The sequence below is a fragment of the Rana temporaria genome, chromosome 12 (genome assembly GCF_905171775.1).
Source record: "Rana temporaria chromosome 12, aRanTem1.1, whole genome shotgun sequence".
Lineage (NCBI taxonomy): Eukaryota > Metazoa > Chordata > Amphibia > Anura > Ranidae > Rana > Rana temporaria.
The window spans coordinates 135,577,834-135,602,198 of record NC_053500.1 but is presented as its reverse complement, the minus strand read 5'-3'; the positions used below and the strand labels follow the sequence as shown (position 1 = coordinate 135,602,198).

The 24,365-nt window shown below is 50.7% G+C and overlaps 1 protein-coding gene across 3 annotated transcripts in view; it reads left to right on the top strand.

Moving 5' to 3' along the window:
- Positions 1-3,078: 3,078 nt before the first annotated feature.
- Positions 3,079-24,365, top strand: part of PLEKHM1 (pleckstrin homology and RUN domain containing M1) — a 33,677-nt gene continuing 12,390 nt past the window's right edge. The window contains exons 1-9 of one of the 3 annotated variants that reach the window (XM_040330855.1): positions 3,079-3,163; positions 5,283-5,377; positions 13,822-14,069; positions 16,057-16,662; positions 19,631-19,901; positions 20,052-20,138; positions 21,323-21,500; positions 21,593-22,486; positions 23,714-23,859. In XM_040330855.1, the coding sequence (XP_040186789.1) occupies positions 5,330-5,377; positions 13,822-14,069; positions 16,057-16,662; positions 19,631-19,901; positions 20,052-20,138; positions 21,323-21,500; positions 21,593-22,486; positions 23,714-23,859 (2,478 nt within the window). In that variant the 5' untranslated portion in view covers positions 3,079-3,163; positions 5,283-5,329. Of the gene's footprint in view, positions 3,164-5,282; positions 5,378-13,821; positions 14,070-16,056; positions 16,663-19,630; positions 20,139-21,322; positions 21,501-21,592; positions 22,487-23,713; positions 23,860-24,365 lie in introns of all 3 variants that reach the window. The other 2 variants (XM_040330854.1, XM_040330853.1) reach the window with 2 other exon arrangements.

Genomic DNA, 24,365 nt, shown 5'->3' with positions numbered 1-24,365 from the left:
AGTATGACGGATATCAGGGGCAGATAACAGGGCAGTATGACGGATATCAGGGGCAGATAACAGGGCAGTATGACGGATAACAGGGCAGTATGACGGATATCAGGGGCAGATAACAGGGCAGTATGACGGATATCAGGGGCAGATAACAGGGCAGTATGATGGATAACAGGGCAGTATGACGGATATCAGGGGCAGATAACAGGGCAGTATGACGGATATCAGGGGCAGATAACGGGGCAGTATGGGATATCAGTGGTGGGCACAGTGTAGAAGTTGCAGCGGTTTTACAGGCAGGGGGGATTTCCTCTTTCTCTCTCTATTCAGTTGTTTCACTTTCACTTTTCAATTGCGGATTACATCAGCATTTTCAGCTTCGTTGAGTTTCCTCCACCCCTCCCCCGTCTCATCATCTCTTCGGCATCAGCGATGGTAATGTCACACTCCAGCCCCCCCCCCCCCCCCCTTCGGGACGAGGTCCTCTACCACCACCTAATGCTAGCATGCCAAAGTGCGCCCTCTGAGCTCTTTAATTAATTGCTACAAAAAAAACTCAAATTCATATACAAAGTGTTCGAAAAAAGTGCTAATCAAGGAGTTAAAAATAATTAGGAATATTTGAGCTACAAATTGTAGGATTAAAAAATAAATCAGGGTTCACTAGAAAAAAAAAATCCAGAGTTTGTCCCTTTTGTATAAGGTGTTAACCACTTCAGCCCCGGACCATTATGCAGGTAAAGGACCTTGCCCCTTTTTGCGATTCGGCACTGCGTCGCTTTAATGGACAATTGCGCGGTCGTGTGACGTGGCTCCCAAACAAAATTGACGTCCTTTTTTTCCCACAAATAGCGCTTTCTTTGGGTGGTATTTGATCAACTCTGCGGATTTTATTTTTTGCGCTATGAACAAAAATAGAGCGACAATTTAAAGCAAAATTCAATATTTTTTACTTTTTGCTATAATAAACATCCCCAAAAAAGATATTCATTTTTTTTTTCTTAATTTAGGCCGATACGTATTCTTCTACATATTTTTGGTAAAAAAAAAATTGCAATAAACGTTTATTGATTGGTTTGCGCAAAATTTATAGCGTTTACAAAATAGGGGATAGTTTTATGGCATTTTTATTAATAATTTTTTTTTTTACTAGTAATGGCGGCGATCAGCGATTTTTTCATGACTGCGACATTATGGCGGACACATCAGACACTTTTGACACATTTTTGGGACCATTGTCATTTTCACAGCGAAATTGCTATAAAAATGCAATGATTACTGTGAAAATGACACTGGCAGTAAAGGGGTTAACCAGGAGGGGGCGCTGTAGGGGTTAAGTGTGCCCTAAGGGAGTGTTCTTACTGTGGGGGGGGGGGGGGGCGTGGCTTAGCGCGTGACATCACTGATTGTCGTTCCCTAACACAGGGAACAGACGATCAGTGATAGCCACACTAGGAAGCACGGGGAGAGGTTTGTTTACACTTACCTCTCCCTGTTCTTCCTCTCTGTGACCCGATCGCGGGACACCGGCGGCGATTGGATCCATGGTCAAGGAGGACAGGACCGGGGTCGCAAGCGCACCGCCGCCGCCGGCGCGCTCGCGACCCACGGCTGGGCTTCTTAAAGGGGATGTACCTGTACGTTCATGTGCCCAGCCGTGCCATTCTGCCGACGTAAATAGTCGTGCGGCGGTCCTTAAGGGGTTAAAATCTGTTTGGGTGGGTTAAAGGCGCCCCGCTAGCGGTCCAAAAGCGGAGCTTAAACACTGGTAGAGCTCCGCTAAAACGAGCTGCGCTTTACCGCAAACGCACGGGCGGCCCCAGTGTAAAAGCGGTCTTAGCCCTAATTTTAACCCCCTAAGCCTAACAAAAGAAATACAATAAAACAAGTAAATGAATAATCTTTAACCCCTAACTGCTTAAAAATAAAAGATAAATAAATAAACGCTGTAAAAAAACGCGCATACAAACGCCCAGAAAACGGGACGCTCGGGTGTAAATGCCGCACACATGATGCACAATCCGCACAGCTCTGCACCGGACATCACGCCTGTGTTTTGGTGTGAAGGAGACACTTAGGGGCAGATTCACGTAGAGCCGCGTAAAATTGTGCGGGCGTAACGTATCTGATTTACGTTACGCCTCCGCAACTTACACGGGCAAGTGCAGTATTCTCAAAGCACTTGCTCCGTAAGTTGCGGCGGCGTAGCGTAAATCGGCCGGCGTAAGCCCGCCTAATTCAAATGTGGGACAGGGGGGCGTGTTTTATGTTAAACTACTTTGACTCGACGTGATTGACGTTTTTGCGGAACGGCGCATGCGCCGTCCGTGGAATTTCCCAGTGTGCGTTGCTCCAAAGTACGCCGCAAGGACGTCATTGGTTTTGACGTGAACGTAAATGACGTCCAGCCCCATTCACGGACGACTTACGCAAACGACGTAACTTTTTCAAATTTCGACGCGGGAACGACGGCCATACTTTGGCTGCGCCTCATATAGCAGGGGCAACTTTACGCCGGGAAAAGCCTAACGTAAACGTCGTAACTTTACTGCGTCGGCCGCGCGTACGTTCGGGAATTCGCGTATCTAGCTAATTTGCATACTCGACGCGGAATTTGACGGAAGCGCCACCTAGCGGTAAAAAAAAAAAAATGCAGTTAAGATCCGACGGCGTAAGAGACTTACGCCTGTCATATCTAATGGATATCTATGCGTAACTGATTCTAAGAATAGGACGCATAGATACGACGGCTCGGATTAGGACTTACGACGGCGTACATGGCGCTGCGCCGTCGTAAGTCCTCTGAGAATCCGGGCCATAGAAAACAATGGTTCTCTGTGTGTTTTGCAGACATCTGCGTTTTTCTAGCGCAGGAAAACGCCGCTCTGTGTACACAGTGTGGAGGAGAGGAGGCGGAGTCAGGGACTGGCAGGGAAGGAAGGTCTCAGGCCGAGTGGAAGGGGCGGAGTCTGGGTGTGTAGTAGTGTAAGGAGGAGGCGGGCCGCCGCGCGGTGCTTGTAGCTTGTGGGTGTGGTCGGGAGAGGAGATTGGTCACGTTATCCAGCGCTCGGGCATAGGGGCGTGCACTACGTGAGACTTCTGAGCCCCGCCCCTAAGCTTGTCAGCTGATGTCGTGATCACATGACCGGAAGAAGGTTTGTTGCGGAGGGTGAGTACGGGGCACCTGTGGAATGGGGTGTAGAGAGACCGAATGGGGGCGGAGTTTCTCTGCTAGGACCCCTCACCCGCTTCTTTATCACTGACCGGCTGAGCCGGACACATGGCGGGCCACAGAACGGGAACCTGATATGGGAACTCAGCGCTCCTCAGAATTCTGCTGGCCCGACTGTAATACTGACCCCCTCCCCCCGGGGTTTATCCCCCGCCTAGAACATATGAGGGGTGTGCTGACTTCACTGGTTGCATGCTTGTCCCAGCCGTCTGTGTATTCCTTCCTCATAGGTTCCCTTCCCAGAATACCGGGCTCTGATTGGTTATGCACCTGTCCCCCATCACATTGCCCCCCCCCCTATACCCTGCCAACCATCAAACTGCCCCCCTATACCCTGCCAACCATCAAACTGCCCCCCTATACCCTGCCAACCATCAAACTGCCCCCCCTATACCCTGCCAACCATCAAACTGCCCCCCTATACCCTGCCAACCATCAAACTGCCCCCCTATACCCTGCCAACCATCAAACTGCCCCCCTATCACACTGCCCCCCTATACCACATCCCCATCAAACTGCCCCCCCTATACCCTGCCAGCCATCACACTGCCCCCCTATATCCCTCCCCCATCAAACCACACCCCCGTCAAACTGCCCCCCTATACCCTGCCAGCCATCACACTACCCCCCCATACCCCTCCCCTATCACACTGTCCCCCTATACTCCACCCCATCACACTGCCCCCCCCTATACCCCTCCCCCAACACACTGGTCCCCTATACCCCTCCCCCAGCACACTGGCCCCCTATACCCCTCCCCCATCACACTGCCCCCCCTATACCCATCACACTGCCACCCCCCTATAAACCTCCCCTATCACACTGCCCCCCTATACCCAACACACTGCCCCCCTATACCACACCCCCATCAAACTGCCCCCTATAAACCTCCCCTATCACACTGCTCCCCCATACCCCTCCCCATCACACTGCCACCCTATACCCATCACATTGCCCCCCTATATCTATCCCCGCACACTGCCACCATATACCCCACCCCCATCAAACTGCCCCCCTATAAACCTCCCCTATCACACTGCCCCCCATACAATGCCCTCACCACACTGCCCCCCATACCCTGCCCTCACCACACTGCCCCCCACCTCCTTATAAACCTCCCCTCTCACACTGCCCCCCCCACCTATACACCACCCCCATCACACTGCCACCCTATACCCTGCCAACCATCAAACTGCCCCCCTATATCCCTCCTCCAGCACACTGCCACCCTATACCCCACCCCCATCAAACTACCCTCCCCAGCACACTTACCTTCTATACACCCCATCACACTGCCCCCCCCCCATATCCCTTCCCCAGCACACTGTCACCCTATACCCTGCCAACCACCCCCTAGCACACTACCACCCTATACTCCACCCCCAGCACACTGTCACACTATACCCAACCAACCATCAATCTGCCCCCCCCTATACCCCACCCCCATCAAACTGCCCTTCTATACCCTCCATCACACTGCCCCCCATCAAACTGCTCATTATACCCCCTCCTCCATCACACTGTACCTCTATACCCCCTTCACATGGCCCATTATACTGCTCCCCCATCGCTCTGCCCCTTAACCCGCACATCGCACTGCCCATTTTACCCATCACATGGCACCCTTACTGCCCACTATACCCCCCCCCCCCATCATGCTGCCTATTATACAAACCCCCCCCCCCAATCATACAGCCCTCTATACCCCTCCCGTATGACACAAAAGGGAACTTATGGGAGCAATAAGGGGGTTATCAGGGGCTCATCTATCCTGAAAATGCTGCTGATCTGGCTGTAATGCTGATCCTCTGGTTTCATTTTATTTATTTTGATTCCCTGCCTTTTACTAGTAAACCGAGGGGGAGTTCTGACTTCATTGGCTGCATGCTTGTTCCAGGCCGGGCTGTTGTGCTTTCCTGCAGAGCTGTGTATTCCTTCCCAGAATACTGAGCTGTGATTGGTGGATCCGTTATACCCCTCCCCTCCCCCCCCCCGCCCTTTGTCCGCTGTCTCAGGGCAATGTGTGTTTACACTTCTCTGTCTTCTTCCTTCTCAGATTGGGGATTTCACGTGTGATGTGATATTTGGTTCGGAGCCGTCACAATGTCCTCAGCTCCCGCTCTCAGCCCAGACAATAGGGAGGTGAAGCAGGTAAGACGGGTTTTCATTTTTATATGAAGAGTAATAGAAAATTGCTTCCTTCTCGCTGTGTGGGTGAATACCGTACCGCCACATTCCGGGGTGAGTCAGGTGTTCTCCTTCATCACTGGTGCTGACTGTGCCAGGCCAGCGGTCACATCCTCCCACCACAAATCATGGGAAGTGTCACATTGTATCTAAAACCACAACATTTTGTTTTAGTTTTTGATTTGGGGGGTGTTAGGCCCCTCTGTCAGTGTTCGTGTCCCCACTGGGCAGATTCACCCTTTGTTTGTCCTCTTTACTAAGACAGGAAGTGAGCGGAAACACAGAACAGAAACAGGAAATGGGGAAACCCCTAGAATTCCCCCTTATGTGTCAGACAGGAAATGAGCGGAAGCACAGAACAGGAAATGGGGAAACCTCTAGGGCAGTGATGGAGAACCTTGGCACCCCAGATGTTTTGGAACTACATTTCCCATGATGCTCTGGCACTCTGCAGTGTAGGTGAGCATCATGGGAAATGTAGTTCCAAAACATCTGGGGTGCCAAGTAGGGTTGTCCCGATACCAGTATCGGGACCGATACAGAGTATTTGCGGGAGTACTTGTACTCCCACAAATGCCCCCGGTGCCTGAATTAATATATGGGGGGACATGGCTGGATATATGTGGGGGGACACGGCTGGATATATGTGGGGGGACATGGCTGGATGGGACATGGCTGGATATATGTGGGGGGACATGGCTGGATATATGTGGGGGGACATGGCTGGATATATGTGGGGGGACATGGCTGGATATATGTGGGGGGACATGGCTGGATATATGTGGGAGGACATGGCTGAATGGGACATGGCTGGATATATGTGGGGGGACATGGCTGGATATATGTGGGGGGACATGGCTGGATATATGTGGGGGGACATGGCTGGATATATGTGGGGGGACATGGCTGGATATATGTGGGGGGACATGGCTGGATATATGTGGGGGGACATGGCTGGATATATGTGGGGGGACATGGCTGGATATATGTGGGGGGACATGGCTGCAATATATGGGGGGACATGGCTGAATGGGACATGGCTGGATATATGTGGGGGGACATGGCTGGATATATGTGGGGGGACATGGCTGGATATATGTGGGGGGACATGGCTGGATATATGTGGGGGGACATGGCTGGATATATGTGGGGGGACATGGCTGGATATATGTGGGGGGACATGGCTGGATATATGTGGGGGGACATGGCTGGATATATGTGGGGGGACATGGCTGGATATATGTGGGGGGACATGGCTGCAATATATGGGGGGACATGGCTGGATATATATGGGGGGGATATGGCTGCATATGTGGGGGGACATGGCTGGATATATGTGGGGGGACATGGCTGCAATATATGGGGGGACATGGCTGGATATATGTGGGGGGACATGGCTGCAATATGTGGGGGGACATGGCTGCATTTGGGGATACATTAAAAAAAAGTATCGGTATTCGGTATCAGCGAGTACATGAAAAAAGTATCGGTACTTGTACTCGGTCCTAAAAAAGTGGTATCGGGACAACCCTAATACCAAGGTTCGCCATCACTGCCCTAGGGAATTCCCCCTTATGTGTCCGAAACAGGAAGTGCAGGGAAATCTCCCCAACGCAGACAGGGATTGTAACAAATCAACAAAAAAGAGATTTGCAGCCGACCAGTTCTTTGAGGCCGCCGTAGGACGTCCTTCCGTGATCTCGCCCGCTGTGGCCAGTCCCTGTTGAGCCAGCTGACATTTGATCCATCTGTGGCCAGTTTTACTCTAAGATGGGGGGGAAAAAAAGTTTTGTCATTAATTCTATTTTTTAGATAAAATGTAACGTTTATAAAATGATCTTCAGTCTGTGAATAACACAATTGGGGTTATTTATTGTGAAAAAGCTGGTGAAGCTCTGCATAGAAACCAATCGGCTTCCAAGTTTTAATGCCGGTTCACACAGGGGCAACACGACTTCCAGCGCGACTTTGCGAGACGACTTCCAGCGCGACTTACAACGCGACTTCAAGTTGCCTCCAGGACAGGCGACTTTGCCAGTGGCCAATCAAACAATAATCAGCTCTGTGCGCTACCTGGATTAACTTTTCCTCAGTGTAGCTTTGGAGTGCTGTACCTGGACCCCACTGGACTGGATGTGGCAGGACTCACTCTTTGCAGGTCCAGAGCCGATTGCAATGCCTCAGTTCTTGCCCTGTCTCAGTAGGTCGGTGAGGCTTGGCACTGGAAACTATCTCATTGTTGGGCTTCTGAGCGCTTTCAAATTTCCTGCTTTCTCACCGGTTTTACCTTGGGTGGGGTTACCACTGAACGCTGACACTTGGTGGAATGTCATGTGCCTCGTGCTCCCTTATCTACATTTCAGCATTGAGGAATAATAACCCTGGTAGTTGCTTCTGCTTTTAAAAAGTGCCACACGTGACTTCGATCTCTAGTCTGTTTCTCCTTTCCTAGACTTTAGTCACCTCTGGCTTGGACCCCTTCATTAAAGAGTGCATGAAACCGATCTCTGGAGCGCTAACTTCCACTGTGATGGCCGGCTTGAAGCATCTATACTCTGGTCTCATTGCCTATACAGATGTGCCAGCCCTCTGGTTAAGGCAGACTCTGTGTACAAGGAGCATCTGACTCATTTAGTCTTCGCATGAGCGACCTCTCTTTAGGCCTACCCTATAACAATATTTTTTACTTTTTGCTATAATAAATACCCACAAAAAAGAGATAAAAAAAACGTTTTTTTCCTCAGTTTAGGTCTATACGTCTTCTTCTACCTATTTTTGGTAAAAAAAATCGCAATAAGCGTTTATTGATTGGTTTGCGCAAAATTTATAGCGTTTACAAAATAGGGGATAGTTTTATGGCATTATTAATATTTTACTACTAATGGCGGCGATCAGCAATTTTTTTCATGACTACGGCATTATGGCGGACACATCGGACAATTTTGACACATTTATGGGACCATTGCCATTTTAACAGCAAAAAGTGCTAAAAATGTACTGTTTACTGTGAGAATGACAATTGCAGTTTAGGAGTTAACCACTAGGGGGCGCTGTAGGGGTTATGTGTGACCTCATATGTGTTTCTAACTGTAGGGGACGTGTGACGTCACCGATCGCCTTTCCCTATATCAGGGAACAGACGATCAGTGACATTGCCACTGTGAAGAACGGGGAAGGTGTGTTTACACACGCCTCTCCCCGTTCTTCAGCTCCTGTGACCGATTGCGGGACACCGGCGGCGATCGGGTCCGCGGGTCCCACGGGCGCGGTCACGGAGCTTCGGACCGGGTCGCTGGCGCACCCCCGACCCACGGCTGGGCACTTAAAGGTGACATACAGGTACGTGGATGTGCCCAGCTGTGCCATTCTGCCGACGTAAATGTGAAGGAGGCGGTCCTTAAGTGGTTAAGCTTACAAAATGAGTCCCCCCTTCTTTTCCTACTCCCTAGAGTAGGCACTACTAGTCGTTTTTAGGCCTGGCTCTACTCTCGAGTAGAGGCAAGGAATCTACTAAACCCTCAAAGGAAGTCTTCCACATGAAGGTGAGCCCCCAAGTTGTGGCATTTTTGGTAGTTTTTCTCTCCTACACAAGGTACAAATAGTGCCCAAGTCGTCCAGGATGACTTGCAGAGAAGAGAGGCTTCTCCCACCTAGCACAGGAAACATATGATCCGTATTATAAAAAGGCCCACAACCAGCAGCTGTGTTCCCTTCGGCCAAGATAGGAACTCGGGGGGGGGGGGGGGGGGGGGGGGGGGGGGGGGGGGGGGGGGGGGGGGGGGGGGGGCAATCCTGTCTGGCCTCTATACTAAGTGGCAGGGACCCCCCGGCCGTTGAATCCCAGTAACAGGGGCAGTAAACCTTGGAATGCATTCGGTTCAAGGTCCATCTAGTGTCCCCCTGCCTCCAACGCTCTCTCTTTTAGCTGCTCAACCTCTACCTTCCTGTGCCTCCTCACAGGTGAACAGACCTACCTTTTGTTTCCTGCAGGGTCTTGAAACCTGGAAATTCAAGCCTTTTTGCCTGTTTGGCTTCTAGAGCAATGTTCCATTCTGATCAATGTTCCCTTCCCCCAAAGCAATTGTTTGCGTTCCTTGGGGTATATAGTTTTGTTTGGTATCAGTCAGAACCACTGCCCTTGTCTTTCCCCTTAGGGACTCTCTGATCTGTATGGTTGGCTGAAACTAACACTGGCTGATCATTTTCCTATCAGGGCTCTGACTTATCAGGGTCAGTCCGGTGATCTGCCGGTATGGTTCTGGCTATCGTGAAAGTTCCTGCGCAGGCACAATCTCATCTGCCGATATGGTTCCGGCTAACGAGAAAGTTCCTTTAAGGACTGCGCAGGCGCAAACTTGCCGACGGAAATCTCTGAACCTCGGCCGGCATCCAGGGCGACGTGGATTTCGAGGAAAGTGGCCACATCCTCCAATCCACGGGGATGTTAAAGAATGAGCCTGGATGCTGGGCGAGGTTCAGAGATTTCCGTCGGCAAGTTTGCGCCTGTGCAGTCCTTGAAGGAACTTTCCCGTTAGGGGAACCTTAAGGACAAGTCACCGGCACTCTTTTCATGCCTCAAGGGTTTGGCTCCAGTGTATGTGGAACACTGAGGCGACATACTGTGGAAAGAACCATTCCTGTGGACCACTTCTTCCTGATGGACTAAAGGCCTCCAGAATTTGGCTAAACCTTGTTTGGGCAGGAGTTGGGTCTTGAAACTGTAAATTCCCTTTAGTCAGTTCGAAACAATTTTTTTTTCTTTAGTGGAAGGGTCTACAACATGTTTGCCCATTATATCCCCCTCCACTGGTCAGGGAGGTATGTCTCTTCACTGCTGAAGGAGAATCGGGTCAAAGGGGCCTTGTCCTCCAAGGCACCTTCTTCAGACCACCGTAATACTTCCCTACATTATTGTGGGTCTAGCTCTAAAGCAGCATAATTGCTCTGTCTCTAAGTATCAGGCAACTCCCAACCCAAGTCAGTCTTCCACTCATGGAAGACTCTTCTCAATTTTGTCAAGATCTTGTCTTCAGAGAGAACTTTTCTCCTGGGCTACTTTCTGGATTTCAAGAACAGGTGGTTCCTCTTTCATCACGGGAGCATTTCATGGTCACGTCTTCTGATAAGACACTATTGGACATGGTCAAGATGCTGGCATGTCTTCACCGCAAAGGAGGAGCAGGAGCTCTTGTATTGAAGAGAGTCGGTTTGGATCCTTGTATCATTGATAACGTAGGTTATAGTGATTTTTTTTCCTCTTACTTTCAGGGTGAGTTTCTGGAAACTAGGGTAGTCCCGATACCACTTTTTTAGGACCGAGTACAAGTACCGATACTTTTTTTTTAAGTACTCGCCGATACCGAATACCGATACTTTTTTTTAAATGTGTCCCCAAATGCAGCCATGTCCCCCCCCACAGATGCAGCCATGTCCCCCCCACAAATGCAGCCATGTCCCCCCACAAATGCATAATAATAATGATGATGCCGCCGCCGCGTTAATCACCATGCGGCAAACATTACAGGCAGCTTTCGTTTGAATAGCTGTTTTCCCTGCCACGCCGTGTAAAGGACACTCCCCCTTGCTTGGGATTGGACAGATCCGTCCAAGGGGGAGTGTCTATACACGGCGCGGTGGGTAAAACAGCTATTCAAACTAAAGGTGCCTGTAATGTTCGCCGCACGGTGATTAACGCGGCATCGGCGGATTTGCGATATACGACGGCGGCGGCGGTGACGGCAAGTATTCTATTTAGATATCGGGGGTATTTGCGGGAGTACAAGTACTCCCGCAAATACCCGGTATCGGTCCCGATACTGGTATCGGTATCGGGACAACCCTACTGGAAACCAATGTTTCCCAAATGGTTACTCCTAGACATTGGGGGAGCATTCCATTCACCAAAGGGTTTGTTTAAGTTAGAGAGTTCCAAAGGATGGGAGAGGCTCTGGAGAAGTCTGGGAGAAGAGCATAGGAGGAGGGGAGAGGATGGTTTAGGTCAGGGATATGCAATTAGTGGACCTCCAGCTGTTGCAAAACTACAAGTTCCTTCATGCTCTGTCTTTGGCTGTCATGCTTGTGGCTGTCAGAGTCTTGCTATGCATCATGGGACTTGTAGTTCTGCAACAGCTGGAGGTCCGCAAATTGCATATCCCTGGTTTAGGTGATAAATGGAGACAAGATTGGTGATGTGGCTCAGGACAGAGTTGTGAATGGCTTTGTATGTTAGTATTTTGAATTCAGTTGGCTGGGCAATCAGAAGCCAGTGAAGGGATTGGCAGAGAGGGGTGGCAGACACTCTTGACAATTTGCCCATGGGACTTTTAGGAGTGGTGCTAAGTAAAATGGTATAACAAATTTATAAAAATACAAAATTTGTTTCAGTTTACATATACACATCCACATTAATTGTGTAGAAATAAAAACCCTGTTTCATCAATGTACATCCTAAATGCCAACGTGGTTAGTAAATCATTGTTCATTTGCAGAAGCTGTTCATGGGACAGCGCCCACTTTATCAGAAGACAGTTGGTTTATGTGTACATCTATGGAAAAACCATGTCAGTATGCAAATACATTTAAAGAGGAACTGCAGTCTGCTCACATAATTTGTAGGGGTGCAACGGATCAAAAAACTCACGGTACGGATCGTTCCTTGGATCAGGAGTTACGGATCGGATCATTTTTCGAATCGGCTAAAAAATAATAATTCTCCCCCACTGTATTATCCACATCCCCCCCCCCCCCCACTGTAATATCCACATCTCCCCCACTGCAGTGGCGTCTCTAGGGTTGGTGTCACCCGGTGCAGAAAAAAAATGGTGTCACCCCCCCCCACCAACTATAGTCCCCCCTCAGTAAAGAACCCCCTTGTGCGGACACCCGCATCGGTACAGACAGACCCCCCCCCCCCGGGTAGTACAGACAGACCCCCCCCCCCCGGGTAGTACAGACAGACCCCCCCCCCCCCCCCGGGTAGTACAGACAGACCCCCCCCCCAGGTAGTACAGACAGACCCCCCCCCCCAGGTAGTACAGACAGACCCCCCCCCCCCCAGGTAGTACAGACAGTCACCCCCCCCCTAGGTAAGACACCCCCCAGGTAGTACAGACACCCCCAGTAGTATGACTCCCAGCGGTGTGTCCGAGTGCGGGCTCCTCCTCCTCTGTGGGTGTAAACAGAGAGGAGGGCCACCGCCGGGTGTACCAAGATGGCCACGGCTCTGGAGCTAGGCCGAAGCCATAACATTAGGAAAGGCCGCGGCTTCGGCCTAGCTCCGGAGCCGCGGCAATCCGCGGATCACAGTGTGTGCCGATCTGAAGGGGGTGACCCGTTCGGATCACGGATCAACTGTGATCCGTTGCACCACTAATAATTTGTAATAAAAACATTTTTGCCATTCTGAAGCTATTTTGGCTCCTTGAAAACAACCACACCATCTTTTTCCAGAGCAACCTGTATTTCATCCTGAGGTTATCTGTGGGTTTTTCTTTGTATCCCAAACAATTCCAGTGGCAGTTGTGACTGCAATCTTTCTTGGTCTACCTGACCTTGGCTTGGTATTGAGTTCCCCAAATTGTACACTTCTTATTAAGTGATTGAACAGTGCTGACTGTTATATACAAGGCTTTGGATGTCTTTTTATATCCTTTTCCATCTTTGTAAAGTTTCATTACCTTGTTACGCAGGTCTTTTGACTGTTCTTTTCTACCTCCTCATGGCTCAGTGTCTAGCCTGCTTAGTGCATCCATGTGAGAGCTAATAAACACATTGATTATTTATTCACAGACACTAATTGTGATTTAAAAAGCCACAAATGTGGGAAATTAACCTTTTAATTGCCTTTTTAACCTGTGTGTGCCACCTTCTGTGTCTGTACCAGGGCCAAACATTCCAGGGGATGGAAACTTTTCATCAGGGCCATTTGGGTGATTTCTGTTTTGATTAAAAAAGAATCCAAAAAAACACATAATAATAAATGGCTTCATGTGATCACTATCCTTAAATAAAAGACAGTTTTTTTTGGCATGATCAGTCATATTTTCAATATTAATGCCAAAATTTCGCAATTTTTCTGCAAACTTTTGAGCACAACTGTGGGGGACAACGGGATATACTTGCATTGAAATTAAAGCGAAGTTCCACCCAAAAGGGGAACTTCCGCTTATCTGATCCCCACCACCCCTCTCCAGTGCCACATTTGTAAGTTCACTGTACAGATTTTTCTGGCAAAAATGGCAAACTGATCTCATCTTGCATGGCTAGACAGCACGGTGTCCTGGAGGGTGTCTGTATGGCTCCTCCGCTCATGGTAATCTCTGTATGGGTTGTATGATGTAGGATAATGTGTATTATGACTTTTCTCCACAATCACTGTGTGTTTTTTTTTTTGTTTTTTGTATCTCCAGAAGATAACGAAGAAGTTGTCGTCTTCCCTCCGAGCACTACAGATCCGATATGTGACGACTGATGATGTGGTCACCAGCGATGACGACGATGCCAATGGCTTGTGTGTGGCCCTGGAGGCTGTGCTGGTGCATGGACTGAAGGCAAAGTTTATTAAAATGCAGACGGAGAGGAGGAGGAGGAACAAGGGGCGCAGTGTATCCTTACCCCAACCGGCCTTCTGGGCGCTGCTGAAAGCCATCACTCACCGGTCAGTCACTGTTGTGAGCTTGTGTTTTATAACGGACCAAAGGCCATATTGAATGGAATGTGTGTCCCTCTGGTCATGTGATCACTCTGGTTTAGCACCTTGTGGATGATGACGGGGAGTGCTGTAACCAGTAAGAATTTCAGGTCAAGCAGGTTAACCACTTAACCCCCGGACCATATTGCTGGTCAAAGTGGGTGGAGAATGCCACACGTATTGGGTAGGTGGGTGAAGAATGGGACACGTATTGGGTAGGAGGGTGATGAATGGGACACGTATTGGGTAGGAGGCTGAAGAATGGGACACGTATTGGGTAGGAAGCTGAAGAATGGGACACGTATTGGGTAGGAGGCTGAAGAATGGGACACGTATTGGGTAGGAGGGTGGAGAATGCCACACGTATTGGGTAGGTGGGTGAAGAATGGGACACGTATTGGGTAGGAGGGTGAAGAATGGGACACGTATTGGGTAGGTGGGTGAAGAATGGGACACGTATTGGGTAGGAGGGTGAAGAATGGGACACGTATTGGGTAGGAGGGTGATGAATGGGACACGTATTGGGTAGGAGGGTGATGAATGGGACACGTATTGGGTAGGAGGGTGATGAATGGGACACGTATTGGGTAGGAGGGTGAAGAATGGGACACGTATTGGGTAGGAGGGTGAAGAATGGGACACGTATTGGGTAGGAGGGTGAAGAATGGGAGCACGTATTGGGTAGGAGGCTGAAGAATGGGACACGTATTGGGTAGGAGGGTGAAGAATGGGACACGTATTGGGTAGGAGGGTGAAGAATGGGACACGTATTGGGTAGGAGGGTGAAGAATGGGACACGTATTGGGTAGGAGGGTGAAGAATGGGACACGTATTGGGTAGGAGGGTGAAGAATGGGACACGTATTGGGTAGGAGGGTGAAGAATGGGACACGTATTGGGTAGGAGGGTGAAGAATGGGACACGTATTGGGTAGGAGGGTGAGTAATGGGACACGTATTGGGTAGGAGGGTGAAGAATGGGACACGTATTGGGTAGGAGGGTGAAGAATGGGACACGTATTGGGTAGGAGGGTGATGAATGGGACACGTATTGGGTAGGAGGGTGATGAATGGGACACGTATTGGGTAGGAGGGTGAAGAATGGGACACGTATTGGGTAGGAGGGTGAAGAATGGGACACGTATTGGGTAGGAGGGTGACGAATGGGACACGTATTGGGTAGGAGGGTGAGTAATGGGACACGTATTGGGTAGGAGGGTGAAGAATGGGACACGTATTGGGTAGGAGGGTGATGAATGGGACACGTATTGGGTAGGAGGGTGATGAATGGGACACGTATTGGGTAGGAGGGTGAAGAATGGGACACGTATTGGGTAGGAGGGTGAAGAATGGGACACGTATTGGGTAGGAGGGTGAAGAATGGGACACGTATTGGGTAGGAGGGTGAAGAATGGGAGCACGTATTGGGTAGGAGGCTGAAGAATGGGAGCACGTATTGGGTAGAAGGGTGAAGAATGGGACACGTATTGGGTAGGAGTGTGAAGAATGGGACACGTATTGGGTAGGAGGGTGATGAATGGGACACGTATTGGGTAGGAGGGTGAAGAATGGGACACGTATTGGGTAGGAGGGTGAAGAATGGGACACGTATTGGGTAGGAGGCTGAAGAATGGGACACGTATTGGGTAGGTGGGTGATGAATGGGACAGGTATTGGGTAGGAGGGTGAAGAATGGGACACGTATTGGGTAGGTGGGTGATGAATGGGACACGTATTGGGTAGGAGGGTGAAGAATGGGACACGTATTGGGTAGGTGGGTGATGAATGGGACACGTATTGGGTAGGAGGGTGACGAATGGGACACGTATTGGGTAGGTGGGTGATGAAAGGGACACGTATTCGGGGTTGGGGGGGAGTGAAGTATTGGAAGGATGTTTTGATAGGCTTGTCGCCAAAGTGGCACCTTGAATTCATGGCTCTCTCCTGATCTTGCAGAAATGTGATCTCGCAGCTGGAAAACATCAGTTACATCAGTACAGATGTGGGTCGCTGTCGTTCTTGGCTGCGTCTGGCGCTCAACGAATGTTTGATGGAGTGTTACTTCCTGACCCTGCAGCGGGAGAAGTCTCGTCTTATGGAATTTTATCAGCCGTTCGCCTTGATGCTGGACATGGAGGACTGCGATGTCGTGCTGAGTTATTTGCAGGGTTTGTCCTCCTTGTCCTTCGATTTGTCTTACAAGTCTTCAATATTAAATGAATGGACGGTGTCTCCTCTGTCACTAGCCGGGCTGTGGCTGGATGAGAGTGAACAAGTCATTCCATGCGGACCCCACAGGAGGAAGTCGCTGGACTCGGTGTCTCAGTCCTCGAGCTCGGATGATGCCAATAATCCTATGATCAATGGAAGTCAGAGAAAGGCAGACTCGTCGGCTCTCAGTCTGGATACCGGGAGTTCCTCTTCTCAGCTCTCCTCCAGCTTGGGCTCCGATGAACAGAGCAGGGGCGCCACAGCCCCCATCCTGGCCCAGAACTCCACCTTCTCCTCAATAGTTACCGATGAGGCCGACACTGATGAACAAATGAGCAAATCTCCAGCAGAGTAAGAGTTCCTTTTATGAGTGTCAGTTCTGCTATACAGCTAAGATGATTGGCTGCACTCTGTACATAATCTATTATACTTTATCCGATCAATTCCTGTCCTTCCCCTGCTGTCCCTGCGTGTAGTATGACTATACTGTTCTCTTTTCTCCTATGCCAGGACTTATGGAAGCATTCATTGTTTATGTTCCCTTTTATCCAGAGAAATACAGAGGCTGCTGTCGCTGCTCTCTACTGGAAATGCTCTTCTCTTTATTCTCTCTGTTTGTTCTCCCCCTTCCTACTCTGCTCCCTCAACCCCCTACATTGCACTCTGCTCCCTCAACCCCCTACATTGCACTCTGCTCCCTCAACCCCCTACATTGCACTCTGCTCCCTCAACCCCCTACATTGCACTCTGCTCCCTCAACCCCCTACATTGCACCCTGCTCCCTCAACCCCCTACATTGCACTCTGCTCCCTCAACCCCCTACATTGCACCCTGCTCCCTCAACCCCCTACATTGCACTCTGCTCCCTCAACCCCCTACATTTCACTCTGCTCCCTCAACCCCCTACATTGCACTCTGCTCTCTCAACCCCCTACATTGCACTCTGCTCCCTCAACCCCCTACATTGTACTCTGCTCCCTTAACCCCCTACATTGCACTCTGCTCCCTCAACCCCCTACATTGCACTCTGCTCCCTCAACCCCCCACATTGCACTCTGCTCCCTCAACCCCCTACATTGCACTCTGCTCCCTCAACCCCCTACATTTCACTCTGCTCCCTCAACCCCCTACATTGCACTCTGCTCCCTCAACCCCCTACATTGCACTCTGCTCCGTCAACCCCCTACATTGCACTCTGCTCCCTCAACCCCCTACATTGCACTCTGCTCCCTCAACCCCCTACATTGCACTCTGCTCCCTCAACCCCCCACATTGTTCTCTGCTCCCTCAACCCCCTACATTGTACTCTGCTCCCTCAACCCCCCACATTGTACTCTGCTCCCTCAACTCCCCACATTGTACTCTGCTCCCTCAACCCCCTACATTGCACTCTGCTCCCTAAACCCCCCACATTGTACTCTGCTCCCTCAACCCCCTACATTGCACTCTGCTCCCTCAACCCCCTACATTGCACTCTGCTCCCTCAACCCCCCACATTGTACTCTGCTCCCTCAACTCCCTACATTGCACTCTGCTCCCTCAACCCCCTACATTGCACTCTGCTCCCTCAACCCCCTACATTGCACTCTGCTCCCTCAACCCCCTACATTGCACTCTGCTCCCTCAACCCCCTACATTTCACTCTGCTCCCTCAACCCCCTACATTGCACTCTGCTCCCTCAACCCCCTACATTGCACTCTGCTCCCTCAACCCCCTACATTGCACTCTGCTCCCTCAACCCCCTACATTGCACTCTGCTCCCTCAACCCCCTACATTGCACTCTGCTCCCTCAACCCCCTACATTGCACTCTGCTCCCTCAACCCCCTACATTGCACTCTGCTCCCTCAACCCCCTACATTTCACTCTGCTCCCTCAACCCCCTAAATTGCACTCTGCTCCGTCAACCCCCTACATTGCACTCTGCTCCCTCAACCCCCTACATTGCACTCTGCTCCCTCAACCCCCTACATTGCACTCTGCTCCCTCAACCCCCTACATTGCACTCTGCTCCCTCAACCCCCTACATTGCACTCTGCTCCCTCAACCCCCTACATTGCACTCTGCTCCCTCAACCCCCTACATTGCACTCTGCTCCCTCAACCCCCTACATTGCACTCTGCTCCCTCAACCCCCTACATTGCACTCTGCTCCCTCAACCCCCTACATTGCACTCTGCTCCCTCAACCCCCTACATTGCACTCTGCTCCCTCAACCCCCTACATTGCACTCTGCTCCCTCAACCCCCTACATTGCACTCTGCTCCCTCAACCCCCTACATTGCACTCTGCTCCCTCAACCCCCTACATTGCACTCTGCTCCCTCAACCCCCTACATTGCACTCTGCTCCCTCAACCCCCTACATTGCACTCTGCTCCCTCAACCCCCTACATTGCACTCTGCTCCCTCAACCCCCTACATTGCACTCTGCTCCCTCAACCCCCTACATTGCACTCTGCTCCCTCAACCCCCCACATTGCACTCTGCTCCCTCAACCCCCCACATTGCACTCTGCTCCCTCAACCCCCTAAATTGCACTCTGCTCCCTCAACCCCCTACATTGCACTCTGCTCCCTCAACCCCCCACATTGCACTCTGCTCCCTCAACCCCCCCCCCCCCCGCTTTCATCTCTGCTCCCTCAACCCCCCACATTGTACTCTGCTCCCTCAACCCCCCACATTGCACTCTGCTCCCTCAACCCCCTACATTGCACTCTGCTCCCTCAACCCCCTACATTGCACTCTGCTCCCTCAACCCCCTACATTGCACTCTGCTCCCTCAACCCCCTACATTGCACTCTGCTCCCTCAACCCTCCACATTGTACTCTTCTTCCTCCCCCCCCCCCCCCCCGCTTTCATCTCTGCTCCCTCAACCCTCCACATTGCACTCTTCTTCTTCCAACCCCCCCCCCCCCCCGCCTTTTTCCACTATGCTTCCTTAACCACCCACATTGTACTCTGCTCCCTTAACCCCCCACATTGCACTCTGCTCCCTCAACCCCCCACATTGCACTCTGCTCCCTCAACCCCCCCACATTGCACTCTGCTCCCTCAACCCCCCCACATTGCACTCTGCTCCCTCAACCCCCTACATTGCACTCTGCTCCCTCAACCCCCCCACATTGCACTCTGCTCCCTCAACCCCCCCACATTGCACTCTGCTCCCTCCAAACCCCCCTCATTGCACTCCTGCTCCCTCCACCCCCCTCCCGCGCTTTCCCCGTCTTCTCTCCCAACTTTCCCTTCTTTTCCTTTAATTTCAATCCACTTTTTTCACTATCTCTCTCTTCTCACTTTCTCTTTTTTTTTTTTTTTCAGGGACATGGACACCGGGATTTCTTCTTCATCTGACACTACCGCTCCCAGCTCCCCTCCCAGCCCCCTCGCCCTGGATACCCCATCATCGGACTTCGCTGCACCTACAGAAACTTCATCCAGTGACAGCCCAGTGCTGGAAGGCCATGCGACTGACACAAAGGACTCTAATCATGTGGCCTGTTATTTGGCGGAAGACACAAGAGACACACAGGCGCTGTCATCTCAGAAGGTTATATCACAGGCGCTCCCATCACAGACTGTTAAATCACAGGTGCTCCCATCACAGACTGTTAAATCACAGGCGCTCCCATCACAGACTGTTAAATCACAGGCGCACTCATCACAGGCGCTCCCATCACAGACTGTTAAATCACAGGCGCACTCATCACAGGCGCTCCCATCACAGACTGTTAAATCACAGGCAATCCCATCTCAGAGCAGATCTCAGGCAGATCCGGAATCTCGGAGGGACGCAACGCTTTTCCTCGAATCCTCTGCAGAACTTACAGTGAGTAGCTGTGAATCAGACACCTTGTGACCAGCGTGCTGGCACTCCGGTGGTTAATTCTACTAAGGGAACTTCTGCTTTTTACAGGAAAGCATAACATTGAGCGGTTTTAGCTAATATTTTTTTAATCGCAGAAATCCATTATTAGATTAAAAAAAACACAGTAGATCTTTGGAAAACTTTTTTTTACCTTTACGAACATGTTATACTTACCGGCTCTGTGCTGTAGTTTTTGAACAGAGCAGCTCCGATCCTCCTCTTTTTGAGTCCCCTGCTGGCACTTCTGGCTCCCCCACCCCCCATGCTGAGTGCCCCCGTAGCAAGCCAGCTAAAATAGTTAGGAGCCCAAAAAAAATGCGCCCCATCTCGCCGAGCTCGCGCGCAGAAGCAAACGCATACGTGAGTAGCGCCCGCATATGTAAACGGTATTTAAACCATACATGTGAGGTATCGCCGCGATCGTTAGAGCGAGAGCAATAATTGTAGCTCTAGACCCCCTCTGTAACTCAAAACATGCAACCTGTAGAATTTTTTAAGCGTCGCCTATGGAGATTTTAAACGGTAAAAGTTTGTTGCCATTCCACGAGCGGACGCATTTTAATCTTTAGGGTGTTAGAATAAAAAATATATATATATATATAATGTTTGGGGCTCTAATTAGAGGGAAGGAGATGGCAGTGAAAAACACATTAGAATTGCTGTTTTACTTGTCATGCCAACGGCCACCACAAGATGGCGCCAGATCACAAAAGGAAGCTTAGGCCTGCAGAAGGCCGCAAAGCCGCGGCCTCAATTATCGGCCGGCGCGGCAGGGGAGGTGGGGGGCGCACGGAGACCCAAGATGGGGTATCCTGGGTCTCCATGCGCCCCCGCCACGTGATCGCGCCGGCCGGTAAATGAGGCAGCGGCTTTGCGGCCTTCTGCAGGCCTAAGCTTCCCCGGGTGCCAGGTCGCCATTTCTTGTCGCAATTGCGACCAGGCGCACGGATTTTGTCGAGCCCTGGTGTAGGGCCCTTGGTGAAGTCAGAATATTATTTTTGGGGCTGTGGGCCACATAATACACCCTCAGTTTTAGTTTAGAGCGGTGCTGTTTACAGAGTGTTGCTGCCCGTCTTTCTATAATGGCCTCCTCTTGTTATGGTTTGTGTTCCTATAAGGATTTGTTGTTGTATTGTCTTCTCCAGAAAAGCAGAAGTTGGATTTCAGAAGAGGATTTCACACAAGTGGATCGCGTGATTCCTGTGGAAGAGGCCCAGCCTGGACCTATCCTCCCAGCTCAGTCCGTAGAATCGGCCCCTCTTGAGTCCAATGGGCAGAACCAGTCTGGCCAAGCCTTTCGCGTTGTACACCGGAGGCAGATGGGTAATTGTGTTCTCCCTTTTGTGTAGCCTTATGGATACTTTTTATTGCTGTGTCCTTATTGTTGTGTCTGATCCATTCCTTTCCCTCCCCAGGACTTTCCAACCCTTTCCGGGGTCTCTTGATGTTGGGCGCTTTGGAGCGTAAGAACACTTTAGGATTGTACAAGCCATATTACTGCGAGCTAACACCGTACGAGTTTCGCCTGCAACCAGACGGAGATGAGCAGAGCTGCGCAGAGACTTGCTCCTTGCTGCGCTGCGAGTCTGTGGGCCCCGCCCACACGGACGGGCGCTTTGATCTTCAGTTTCACAATAAACGTTTGTATATGAGGGCAGCGTCTAAAAACGAGGCTCAGGACTGGGTAGACAGGATAACTGAAGCCATCCAAAAATTCAGACCAAACAAAGATGATGCCTGGGAGATTCTAAATGTCCCCAACTCTCCACAGAGATCACTGGACCTGAAAAGTAACTCTCCACATAAGGATTCTCAGAGCCCCATTGAAAGCTACTTACCATCTGAAGTGTTTGATTGGGGTTGTCCGTTGGAGGTGGAGCCAGATGCATTGAAGGAGTCGGTTCTTTACATGAGGATACACAAGAAGTGGACTCGATTTGTCTTCTCATTGTCAGACCGAGCTTTGAAATGTTTCCTACCCCGAGACACGGAGAAATCCCTCTATTGTGTTTACAACATTGAAACGATGAAAGACATTTTACCGGACTCTAGCCTTGGTAGCCCATCCTGCTTCCGTCTGGTGACCACTAAAGGCTCCCTACAGTTGCAAGCTGAGAACGGACAGGAGGCCAAGGCCTGGCGAGAGCTGGTCCGTGCCGCATACCTGGAGTCTGAGGACGACCCTACTTTTCTCCCGACTGTTGGAAATTATCAGATAAAATCCCACATTAAGGAACATGCGCTCTTCCAGTACCTTATCCATATTCCCACTGAGAGCGGGCTGGACACGCAGAACTTCAAGTGTGCAGGTCAGTGGTGGCAAGGCAGAGGTAGTGGGTTGGTGGTGTTTCAGAAGTGACAGGTAATCAGTGGTGGGTTAGTGGGGGATGGTAGTTGCAAGATAACAGGTCAGCAGGGGAGGGTTGATGGTGGGGTTGCTTGCCGGCAATGATTATTCAAGGGTCGTGGATCAGCCACGACATGTCAGTGTTGGCAGTTCAGAGGTAGAAGATCAGTGTGTCACTGTTAGTGGGGCATCAGTGGTGGACCAGCCAGAGCAGGTCAGTGGTGAGGGCACGATGATGGTAGATTACCAAATCTTTGATTGAAATTTTTGTTAGGTCAGGAGTAGTCGGTCAGTCAGGGCAGGTCAATGGTGGTAGGGCAGCAGTGGTGGGTTGGCAGTTGAGGGTTGTTGATAGGGCTGTAGGGCAGTGATGGTGGTTCAGGAGTGGTGTGTCAACCTTGACAGATCAGTGGTGGTAGGTGAGAGGTGGTGAGTCAGTGGAGGTGGCGAATCGGGGGCAGTGAGTTGATAGTGGTGGGGGGGTGCAATGATGGTAGGTCACCGGATCAGTGACAGTAGTTCAGATTTGGCAGGTCAGGGGTGGTCGTTCAGCCAAGGCAGGTCATTGTTGGCAAGGCAGCAGTGGTGAGTTGGCAGGATGGTAGTGGAGGGCGGTTGTTTGGGCAGCGGGCCAGTGATGGTGGTTCAGGAGTAGTGGATTAACCTTGGCAGGTCCATGGTGGCAGGGGAGAGGTGGTGGTTCAGTGGCGATTCAGAAGAGGTGGATCTGGGGGAGCAGGTCAGTGGTGGTGATGCAGCAGTGGTGGGTCAATGGTGGAGGCACAATGATGGTTGGTTTCTCGGTCAGTGATGGTGGTGTAGCAGTGGTGGGTCAGCCAGAGCAGGACAGTGGTGGGGGGTGCAATGATGGTAGGTCACTGGATCAGTGATGGTGGTTCCGTTTTGGCAGGTCAGGGGTGCTCGGTCAGCCAGGGCAGGTCAGTGGTGGCAGAGCAGCAATGGTGGATTGGCTGGACGGTAGTGGCAGGTCAGCTGTGGAGGTTTGTTGGATTGGGCTGTGGGCCAGCGATGGTGGTTCAGGAGTGTTGGGTCAACATTGGCAGGCCTGTGGTGGGGATTCAGAGGTGGCAGCGCAGGGGCAGTGGGTCAGTGTTGGTGGGTCAGACAGGCAGATGAGCAGTTGTCCTTTGCCGTGTCGGAATGATTTATATGTCCTTTCTCATTGCAGGTTGCCACAAGCAAATTGGATTCCAGTTTGGAAAGGCAAAGCTGTGTGCTTATTCTGCCTTGTACTATTGTGACTTGTGTCATCAGGATGAGAAATCGGTCATCCCTTCTAGATTTGTCCATAACTGGGATATGGTAGATCGAGCGGTGAGTCCTTTGCTATGGGGAAAATTAGTTTATCCACTTTTCTACCAGAACTGGTTGTTATAAATGGTGGCTGGTAGGGGTTGATTTACTAAACCTGGAGTGCAAAATCTGGGGCAGCTCTGAATAGAAACCAATCGGGTTCCATTTTTTTTTTTTTTTTTGTCAAAGCTTAAAATGGTTGTAAAGGTACATTTTTTTTTTTCCCTAAATATCTTCCTTTACCTTAGTGCAGTCCTCCTTCACTTACCTCATACTTCCATTTTGCTTTTAAATGTCCTTATTTCTTCTGAGAAATCCTCACTTCCTGTTCTTCTGTCTGTAACTCCACACAGTAATGCAAAGCTTTCTCCCTGGTGTGGAGTGTGGTGCTTGCCCCCTCCCTTGGACTACAGGCGAGTCAGGACGCCCACTAACACACAGCTCCTTTCCCTATCTGCAACGTAGAGAGCGTCCTGACTCTCCTGCAGACGGAGGAAAATCCTATTTTTCCACCCATCTGTAGAGCG